Below are 11,940 nucleotides of genomic sequence, written 5' to 3' on the forward strand. Positions count from 1 at the left end.
ACATAACTTGAGAAATGATGTTTAAATAGTGTTCTCCAATGTGGTTTGATATAGGAATACATTAATCTAGGTGGTGGAACTTAAATTGGGAGTTTTGGAAAATTTTCATAAACATAGAAGAATTTCTGTTATTTCTGTGCGAAAATGCTGAAGTAATGGTATAGCGACTGGGAAAAACTTGACTATGGGGGATTAGTTATTCAAGCCACTTTTTAATATATTACATTTCTTGTATGCAATTTTCTAGTAATAGTAGCATTATTTTAAGCAAGTTTATTTACAGTCCTTTTAAATTTGAATCATTGCTCAATCATTCTCATATTTTTCCTTTTACTTTAAGCTATAATTAGTTGATTTTACATCATATTTTGTTTGCAATCCCTGTGAAGACGATCTTATTTATCATTTTACTACTTGTGCGACTGTGTGTACTTGCGTATATTAATTTTTACAACAACACCTTATAGAAGGATTGGCCCCGCACATTCAGGTGTACTCATGTCTGTTCAGGTTACCCATGTCCATTTAAGTATACCCACCTCCATTCGGGTCTACCCTTGTCTATTTAGATCTACCCATGTCCATTCGGGTCCACCCAGTGCAAAGGACACGTGCTAATGAAATGTGAAGATATCTAAGTTTTTGAATGATTAGTTATTATTATTTTTGTAATTAAAAATGTAACTTAACCTGGGTTAAGAAAAAGATATAACCAGGTTAAGAAACCCTAGCTTATGAGGTAAGCCTATATAAAGGTTATGAAGTTAATTGTAAAGGGACTTTCTTTGACGCTCTTATTCCAAAAAAAAACTCACTTGAAAACTGAACTCTTGGAAAACATAACGTTGGAGAACTCTTTTTGAGCATTGAGATCAATAAAACTTTAAGTGAAGTAGCCTATTACCGCTAAAAGAGAGTAAACTACTATAAAACCTTGTGTTTGTTATTATCAATGTTCTATTTTATAAACATTCACTTGTGTTCATCTTCCTTGTCTACGATTTTGTAGATCCATTGACGAAAAACTACTTTAACATATATATAATCAATGCATAAAAATGTTCCAAGAGATTTATAGTTCATTTTTTTTTATTGTCAACACCTTCTATCTGTTTCAGTGTCCAAGAAATTTTTTCGTCCAATTTATTTTTACGATCATGTATGTTGTAATTTTTTAAGACCACTTGTAATTTTTTAGAAATCTGTATAGTTTCCAATGCCGAAAATAAAGTTCAAACAATTACTTACTAGAAAAAAACAGTTGCATGTGTGTAACAAAATATTTGAACATTATTTTTGCAGCTGTAATTTTTTTTAAAAAAAATTACAGATAGTTTCAAATAATTATAATGCACACAGTCATAAATAAATAAATAAAAATAAACTATAATTCTGTCCTAAGAATATTGATTCTGTCTTAAAAATAAAATAATTATATATATATATGGTAAGAATATTGACCTTATATCATAATAATAACATTGATCTAAAATCAATGATAAAAAAAAATCACTATTATTAGGAAAATTTTGTTCGGTACTACCATAATCTTGACGTATATATATATTCTCTTATACGGCGTTGGGAAAGCCACAATGTAATTGGATTTGTGTGTAATTAGAGGTAATTACACAATTTCACATGTTTGTCGGACCATGTAATTACACTGTAACTATGTAATTGGAAGTAATTGAGGGGTTCCAATTACACTCTCCAATTCTCATGGACCCTCATGAGAATTGAATGTAATTACACTGTGTAATTATTAAAAACTTTCCATATTAAACATTAGCTACTAAAAAAATATTATTTTCCCATGTAATTACTAACTATTTTGCCAAACAAGATATTAAGAATTCATATGTAATTATCAACTCATATCCAAACACACCTTGCATTTTAAAATATAGTGTAATTACTACACTGTGTAATTACCACCCTAGTAATTACACTGCTTAGTAATTAGACAGTTACTTCCAAACGCACCGTTAATGTTTTTGGTGTAGTCACTTCTTTATAAATTCATCTCAATATACACAATAACTGTGTGGTACGTGGAGCACCTTACCAAATCGTGCATTGCGCGTATTTTCTTACTAGTATTGACCTAAATGTATTGTATTATTAAGTTGTCCCTCTCTTACATGGAACAAGCTGAGCCCTTTGTCAATGTTGATAGATAATTGTACTATTCTTAACACGCGTCCGATATTTGTGAGCTAAATTTAGATAATGAATGTGGCGAACTGTTAGTGGTTGAGTCCACATTTAATGCCAAAGAAAAATATAATTTTAAACTCTTCTATAAATACCCTCGTTCTACACGCTCTTTCATATCTAAGTATCAAAATAAGATACAGAAACAGTAGTAAAACATGGCTAGTGGAGCTTGGAAAATAGCATTTCTATGTCTTTTGTTTTTTAATGTTTTCGTGGTGAATGTGGTTGCAAGGAATGTAGCTAGTAGTGAGAAGAATGATGAGGAGGAGGAGGAGAAGACTTTGGTAGGTCATGGAAAGGGAGGAGGCTTCGGTGGTGGCGTAGGAGGTGGTGGTGGATTTGGTGGAGGTGCCGGAGGAGGATTTGGAAAGGGTGGTGGGGGCGGCTTTGGCAAGGGTGGTGGGGGTGGCTTCGGAAAGGGCGGTGGTGGTGGTGGAGGATTTGGAAAGGGAGGTGGAGGCGGTGGAGGCTTCGGTAAGGGAGGTGGTGGAGGTGGTGGCTTTGGAAAGGGAGGTGGTGGAGGTGGTGGCTTCGGAAAGGGAGGTGGTGGCGGTGGAGGCTTTGGTAAGGGAGGAGGTGGAGGCTTTGGTAAGGGTGGAGGAGGTGGTGGAGGATTCGGAAAGGGTGGAGGTGGCGGTGGTGGCTTTGGAAAGGGTGGAGGAGGTGGAAAGGGTGGGGGCTTCGGAAAGGGTGGAGGAGGAGGTGGTGGTTTTGGAAAGGGTGGTGGCTTCGGAAAGGGCGGCGGAGGCGGTGGTGGCTTTGGAAAGGGTGGTGGAGGTGGTGGGGGCTTTGGAAAAGGCGGTGGGGGAGGACACTATGGTGGTGGGGGTGGCGGCGGCGGCGGAGGTGGTGGTGGGGGTGGACACCCTTGAGGATCTTGTTAAGTGCATGTGAAGTTATGAATATAGTGCATGGTTTGGGATAGGAAAATAAAATAAGTGACTGAGAGTGTGTCAAAGGTTGGTATCGGCCTTGGCTTAATATAGATTGCATTTAGCAGTTTTTAGTGTATCAAAGCCTTGCCTTGCCAAATCTGCTCCTATGATTAGGATGTCCTATTCAGATGCTATGCTATCTTATCTACACAATTGGAGTTAATAAATAATTATTTCAGTTTCCATAATGTTTTACATTAATTACTTACTACAAAATTGAATATTTGTTAAATGATTAGTATAACATAGTAAATATGTGTGTTTATAGTAACAAAATCTTGGTAGACTATAGACCCCTCTACCACAGCTTTTGTTAAAAGGTATTTTTAAAAAAAGTTAGTGATAAAAAATTATTTGGTAAACTCCATAAAAATATGAAGAATTTAATAAAAGGTTACAATTAAAAGCTAAATTTGTTATAACTCAACTTTAAAAAAAAAAAAGAAAAATTGATTAAAAGACTCTATAATAAATCTATTTGTATTAAAAATGTATTTGCTTATTTATTATATATTAAAAAATATTTAAATAAATAAATTATAAAAAAATAAATAATATTTAAATATCTTATTTTCTTTTATTTTATCTTAAAAAATATTTTATATTTTATATATTTAATATTAACATTCTATATGAACTTAGAATTTCTTATATATTTGAGTTTCTTTTTATGATAAAATATAATTTAAAAATACTATAATTGATTTTATCAAATGTATATAAATTTATACTTTGAATTGTTTCACAAATACACAAAAACAACAAAAACATTATAAAATATAATTGTACGAAATTTTAAATATTTTTACGATTTTTATGATTTTATTTACATATGTAGTCTTTTATATATTTTTATGTTGTACTCTTGTTAATTTATTATTGATTTTTTATTATTTATATGTTATTTTTTGCTGTTATTTTAATGTTATTTAGATTTTATTTTCCTGTGTTATGTTAATGTAATTTTTTTGTACTTTTCGTGTTATTTTTATAGAATACCGTAAAAATACAAAATATAAAAATTTAACAAATAGATAGTACTTTGTGTAATTATTTTTTTATACTTTTGTGAGAAAATAATTAAAAATATGAAAAAAGATAAAAAATTTATATAACATAAATTTTTATATATTTGTAATTATAATTAAATAGATTGTAACATTATCATTATAATAGAATCTTAACAATTCACAACAGTTTAAAATTTATAATTTACCAAATACTCTGCTTAATTTTTTTGCGCAATTTTGCTGCAACTATTTTTCCTTACAGCACAACTATAATTATTTTTTCCACAACACAACCAAACTGACCCTATCTTTCTCGCTACAATTTGAGTTTTTTCTTTTTTTTCCAACAAAAGTATATCTTCGACATATTTTTTTAAAAAAAAAAAATACTTAAAATATGGTAAAGATATTTTACATTACATATATGTAAGAAATTATAAATTAATATTTTGTTATGAGGACGTACATTATAGTTATACTAAGAATTTTATTTATTTTTTAATAATTCTAAATAATTTATGATATCAAAAATAAGATTCAAATATTCAGTTAACTTGTGTCTTATATTTTACCTTCGTGCAACAAATCCTATTTTTAAATTCCATTTTCAAAATTGTAAAGTATTCTTTGTGTTAATTTCATTTTTGGCATCTTTAATGTGACAAAAGTATTTTATAATTTATTATTGATTTCGGTTGTGGTGTTAATATTAGTTTCCATGTTTTGTGTATTTAACTTTTATATTAATAAATTTATTTTTGGAAGGAAAGTTGTTTAGCTTTCCTATTTATAAAAAATAAGGTAAAAGGGTAAGTTTGGTTACTCAATTATTTTCTATCTATCCAGCTTTGATATTCTGATCATGTGTGAGTTTCCTATTCTGTTTGATCAGATTTCTTGAGGAGAAAATTGGAGCAAAACTTTCCTTTTCTATAAAAGAAAAGTCACACTTACTGCTCATGATTTTGTAGGTACAGAAATAAAAATTCCTAGGCTGATTGAAGATCTTTCTAGGGAATTTTCTAGTAGGTTGTGATCATGTTCAGACCGTGTGTGAGTTGTCAATAAGATGTATATTGGTTATAAATACACCTTATAGCAGCTAGGTCATGTACCTCTTTTCTATCTTTGTATTTCACTCATATTTTAGAAAAAGAGTCTTTGTTTTGTAGAAAAGAGCTTGTTCGACTCTTACTCTGTTTATTTGTATTTTGTATTATCTTGAGTCTGTATTCAAGCCTACAAAGAAGAAGAACAACAGTGCTACCTTCAGGAGAAGGTTTTACAAAGCTTTCGCGAGATTGCTTTTCAAGTCTTGCATCGGGAGGAAGTAAGCACTCTTCAAGGAGATCGAAAGGAGTTCGAGCTGTTGAAGTTTCAACAAGGTTCGGTTAGAAGGTGGAATACAACAAGCTTGCAGCATATAATAAGAGGGAGTCTATTTATGCATAAGTCAATTACTTTGTATTTTTGAGACTTATCTAATGAATCTTATCTCTAGACGTGACCTTGTGGACTAGTAACAATCTGAAAGGTTTGTTGAAACCACGTACAAAAATCTTGTGTGCTTTTACTTTTCTGTACTGTTTGTTTTTCTGGTTTCTTCTGGAGATATAGAGTTGTCTTCTTTAGCTACAGAAAAACTGTTTCAGTACCAGTTTCATTATTCCACATTTAATTAAGTATTTAATAAATAATAAAACTGGGAATATTAAAATACGTAGAATTTCAATTGGTATAAGAGTGGGTCACTAAACTCTTAGTGAGATCTTGAAATTATTTCGTTTAATTTATTTTGTGTGAGATATCTTTGTTTGCAAAAGGAAGCTCCATTACTCGACCACCTCTGTTGAATGACTCAAATTATCCATATTAGAAGGTCAGGATGAGAATATTCATTAAGTCACAAGATGAGAAGGCTTGGAGAGCTATATTTACAGGCTGATCACAACCTAGTGAAAATGACGAGAAAGGTAATACTAAGATAAAACTTGAACTCAATTGGACCACTAAAGATAAAAAATTATTTGGTTATAACAATAAGACTTTACATGCTATTTTTAATGGTGTCGGTGAAGGTTTTATTTAATTAATTTCATCTTGTGAAACTGCAAAGGACGCGTGGGAAAACCTTCAAACTCAGTTTGAGGGTACCGCTGATGTAAAAAGATCATGTTTACCATGTTGCAAACTAGATTTGATGAATTAAGAATGTCAGAAACTGAAACTGAAACTTTATCTAAATTTTATGGGAGATTATCTGATATTTCTAATGAGTACTTTACTTTGGGAGAAAAATTAAATGAATCTGTCTTGGTTCAAAAAATTGCTAGCAATGGAAGAGGCAAAAGATTTTAGCAAAATAAAGGTTGAGGAACTCATGGGTTCTATAAGAATTTTTTAGTTAAATCAACAAATAAAAAAAAAGGTAAGCAAAGTTCCTTGAGTGAGAAAAGCAAAGGTATTGTACTTAAAGTTTTTGAAAATGATGTTTCTAATGATGAAATGGCCTTGTTGACAAAAAATTTCCAAAAATACATGAAATCTGTGGGAAATAAAAAGAATTTCTCAAAAACTCCAAGTGGTAACAATTCTAGTAACAATTCCTCTAAACCCTTTATCTCTAACAATAAAAAGGGTATTCAATGTAGAGAGTGTGAAGTGTATGGTCATATCCAATCTAAATGTGCCAATACCTTAAAGAAAAATAAAAAAGGGTTTTAATGTTACTTGGAGTGATGACTTCGAAAGTAGTGAAGATAAAAAAGAAAATGTTGCTCTCACAAGTTTTAAAAATTGTGTTTTTAAATGTTAGAATAGAAAACAGTTTTTTATCATTTTAAAAATTTAATGGTGTTTGACACAACTTTTTAAAAACTATTTTTAGATTTTTTCTTACGAAAAAAAAATCAATATTTTAGCACCATACCATGACATTAACCCATCTGGGTCTAGGTTCGGGTATGGTTTCGGGTTTAGGATCCGAGTATGTGAGCAAAATATAAAATGTAATATGTTAGACAGAAAAAAATTGTTTTTGAAAATTGAAAACAACATTTTGATGTGTTCAGTTTTCTAGTTTTTTAAAACTCAACTTTTAAAAAACAGATTTTAAAATTTTTTGCTAAACGACTTCTAATAGTTTTTAAAAACTGTTTTCAGTTTTAAAAAACAGAAAACAGTTTTTAAACTATAAAGTCAAACAACCTCTAAGCTTCTTCTCCAAATTTCTCTTCTTCTTCCTCTTGATTTTTACTAATCTCAAATTAAAAATGCTAAACTAAAATCCTAAATAAAAATCCCCTAAAACTCTCCCTCTCTTTTTTTCTTTTTCTTTTTCTTCATTTTTGTTGTTGGAGTAGATCAGCCGCTGCCCTTTTTTTTTCCACGCCTTCTTTCTTTACTTCTATCATATATGCAATATATATATATATATATCTTTATATATTATAAGTGCCTATCTAACGGTATTTCTTGGTTTAACAGAATATTCTGTTAAATTTAACGATTAGGTTTGATCTCCCGTTAACAAATAAACCCAATAATTAAACCCAAAAAATTAAACAATCTTTTAAATATTAATAATCTCTTTTTAAATTAAAAAAATCATCTTAGCCACATATCTCTCTAACAAACCTATCTTGGGAGAATATTAATAATTTTTTTTATTTATTTTTTAAAAAAGAAAAATCTTTATATATTAAAGTTAACCTCACGTTATCTAATGTTTTCTCTGGATAAGCATAGGAAGCAGAAATAGCACTTCTATCTTTGTGTGATTGCAGATATACCAATTCTGTCATTGACCCACTTTTTAGCTTTATAAATGGAGATGTTCATATAATATTAACACTTTACAGAATATTTATAGATATAAACTTACATTACAATGCTATGTTAAAAAAAGAACTAAATAGAATAATCTACTACTCCAATAATAAATTTATTTACAATTTTATAATTACACTAATATTATTTTTAATACATTATTAAATAATATTTCAAATATAAATATTTAATTTTTTCAAACAAAAAATTTGTAATCTTTAAAAATAAAATATATTCAAAATCTTAAATAAAACTAGCAATACGTGGTTCGGCACGTACATTCACCTAGTATATATATATATATATATATAAAGGGTAAATCTATAGTAGGTGGTGTAGTTATTTCCCTATAGCATAGGGTACTAAATTAAATGAATCAATCAATATCAATATATATATATAAAGGAAAGCATAAGAGGAGTCTATGTGGCATCTTATATTTTTTCTTTCTTATTTTTCTAATATTATAGCACATCTTCTTATTTTATTTGTAAAATAATTCACACATACAAACTACAAGTCCCACATCGTTTAGATAGTTTTTAGGTGTTATCTATGTATGTTATAAATAATACTTTATTTATGTTTTTTTTCTTTAGTCTAAGTTTTTTTTTATCTGTTATGGGTGATTGACTATTATCTTACCCAATAAGTATTTTATTAATATTTTATTTTTAATAATTTTTTTTATATATATATTTATGAAAATAATTTTATTTGTAGTATTCAATATTCTTATATTGTTATTTGTTCAAGTTAAAAATTTTCTTAATTTTATTTGATCGAAAGTTAAAATTTTATTTTTTATTTTATTTGTAAAAAGTGTCAATATATATAAATGAAATCATAGGAGGGGTCTATGTGGCATCTTATATTTTTTCCATCTTATTTTTCTAATATTATGGCACATCTTCCACATCGTTTAGATTGTTTTTAGGTGTTATATATGTAGGTTATAAATTATACTTTATTTATGTTTTTTTCTTTAGTCTAAGATTTTTTTTTTATCTTTTATGGGTGATTGACTATTATCTTACCCAATAAGTATTTTATTAATATTTTATTTTTAATAATTTTTTTATCTATATATTTATTAAAGTAATTTTATTTGTAGTATTCAATATTCTTATATTGTTATTTGTTCAAGTTAAAAATGTTCTCTCTTAATTTTTATTTGATCAAAAGTTAAAATTTTATTTTTTATTTTATTTATAAAAGGTGATTGTCAATGTCATATATGACTATTTGAACACTCTTGATTATATTTTGTTTTGTTATGTTTTTTTTTAATTATTTTAATTTTAGAATATAGAATATAGAGCATAAAGGAGAGCCCAAACAAAGTTGAGGTGACATGCTATAAATCTTTCATTGTATTTTCTCATTTTTTTCTCCTTTTTTTTATATATATTTTATTATATTTTTAGACTATTAGAGTTATTTTCATAAAGTCCCACATGGTTTAGAAACTATTGTGGTGGTATAGTTCTAGGTTATATATAGATAACTATTTTTTCACTTTAGTTTATAACAAAGTTAGTATTATTTATTTATTTTTATGTGGGTGATTGAAGAACTTAATTATGCTCAATTAGTTGTATTTCTTTTTTTTTAAAAAAAAAAAATGAATGCAAAACATAATTGTACATTTTTTGATATTTGTATATAAAAAGTATTTTCTAAAAATTTTTTATTGTAATTTTATTTAAATATATCTAAAATAATATATATAAAGGATGGCCTAAATAAAATTGAGGTGACATGCTATAAAAGAAACTATTGTGGTGATATAGATCTAGCTTATATATAGATCACTATTTTTTCACTTTAGTTTTCACAAAGTTATTATTATTTACTTATTTTTATGTAGGTAATTGAAGAACTTAATTATGCACAATTAATTGTAATTTTTTTAAATGAATGCAAAACATATTTTATATTTTTTAATCTTTGTCAAGTATTTCATATAAAAGTATTTTCTTAAGAGTTTTTTTAATGTAATTTTCATTTAAATATATTTAAAATAATTAAAGATAATTTCTTAGTGACTCTTATAATTTTTTTTAAATGAAAGCAATACATTTTTCAAAATTCCTCAAATATTGAAAATAAAAAAAAATCCTTTAAGTTCTTTAACAAATAAAAAAAAATTATATTTTTTTATTTTAAATTATTAATTTTAGTCGAATATATATAATATTATTATATATAAAAAATAATAAAAAATTATTTCATTTTTTATTTTGAAATAAAAAAAAATAGCAAACACATGATTTGTTAATATATACACACATCTAAATGTTATATTTTAGATTATATCACTCAATAAGTACAATATAATATACATATATTTATATAATTTATAAAAGTTGGACAACACCGCGCGAAGCGCGGCTTAGTTCCCTAGTATATATATAAAAGAAAGCACCAAATAGTTTAGGTGGCATCCTTTATATTTTTTATTCTATTTTTTCTATTTTTTAAGAGTTTAACACATTTTTTCAATAAAAATCAAATTAAAGCATATGAATGCATTAAATATGTAATAGTAAAAAATTATTTATTTATATGCACATTAATTTATAGCATTTTAAAACTATTGGCATTCCTTATAAAAAATAAATATATTTAATTTTTATTTATTAAACATAAAAAATATCATATATTCATAACAAAATAGTGATTATACCTTAAAAAAAAAAAGGAAATCACCATATAGTTTAGGTGGCATCCTCAAAAAAATATTAATAATATTTCATAGCAATTTTATAAATTTATAATTACTCTTAAGAGCAATGAAATTGTATATCTATATTTTTTTCGTTCTTTAAAATAAATAAACAAAACCTCTTCAATCTATTTACATATATTATATATATATTTTTTATATAATTGTATTGTTGGAGTATGTGATAATGATATGACATTCTATCATTTTTAGTATTGTCATTTTTCTATTTTATGGTTTTTCTAAGATTTATCTAATTTTATTTATGAGTGTCTATTCAATCTTATAACTCATATTCCATTATTATTATGTGCATATTCATTCTCATAACTCCTATTCTATTATTATTATTAATTTATAATTTAGAAATTTTTTATATCCAATTCATTCTCATAACAATATATAAAGGAAAGTATCAAACAATTGAGGTGGCGGTCTATATATATTTTCTTGACTATTCTTTGTTTTATTAATTTTTGTTATTTATTGAATTTGTTTAATTACTTTTTCTATTTGATAATATGTACATACATTAATATTTTCAGTTTTAATCTAAAAGTTTAATGTACATTTAATTATATAACTAAAGAGAAAGTTTAAACGTGATAATATGTCTACATTCATTTTTTTAGTTTCAATTTTATTGTCTTTCAATACAAATTTTCCAATTATCTATTTTATTATTAAAGAGTAATTTATAAATATTATTATTCACAACCTTCCACCTCCCTAATTAATGTAATGAGACATAAAACTGAAAAATAATTTAAAAAAGATGAGGAAGAGGATATTAATGAGATGTATATCAAAGATCAAAAACCTTGCTTATATAAGAAGATGCATGAACCTTTAATCCATAATTCAAATTACACATCCAATTTGAAAGCCTAAGAGTCAAGAGCTAAGGTATATCCCCCTTTTTTTAAAAAAAACTTTTTTTATGGTTAAATATAAATTGCTTTTTCATAATTTTAGTTTTTTTTTTTTTTTTCCTTTCTCTAATTTTCTTGGTGTAACCATTTGAAAAAGTGGAAGAACTTTAGTAACATGATGATTCTCTTCTTAATTGAGCCTTCTTGGTAAATTTAATAGTTTTTTTATTATTTTTTTTTTCACTTAATGTGAGGTTAAATTCAGTCATAAAACTTTATAGCTTTATATAGCTTTTTATATTTTACATTAATTTGACACAATATTTTTGTATTACATATAAGCCGAG

At 26.8% G+C, this 11,940-nt stretch overlaps 1 protein-coding gene across 1 annotated transcript; it reads left to right on the forward strand.

The window, feature by feature from the left end:
* Positions 1 to 2,314: 2,314 nt before the first annotated feature.
* Positions 2,315 to 3,343, forward strand: LOC115723894 (glycine-rich protein 5-like). Its single transcript, XM_061103514.1, has one exon. It carries the CDS (start codon positions 2,376 to 2,378, stop codon positions 3,090 to 3,092), a length of 717 nt encoding a protein of 238 aa, XP_060959497.1. The 5' UTR covers positions 2,315 to 2,375; the 3' UTR covers positions 3,093 to 3,343.
* Positions 3,344 to 11,940: the final 8,597 nt, after the last annotated feature.

This window comes from Cannabis sativa, chromosome 9 (assembly GCF_029168945.1).
Source record: "Cannabis sativa cultivar Pink pepper isolate KNU-18-1 chromosome 9, ASM2916894v1, whole genome shotgun sequence".
In the NCBI taxonomy this organism is placed as follows: domain Eukaryota; kingdom Viridiplantae; phylum Streptophyta; class Magnoliopsida; order Rosales; family Cannabaceae; genus Cannabis; species Cannabis sativa.

What these genes read in the sequence shown, in the direction of transcription:
- LOC115723894 (XM_061103514.1), top strand. Translation starts at nt 2,376, where the DNA reads ATGGCTAGTGGAGCTTGGAAAATAGCATTTCTATGTCTTTTGTTTTTT.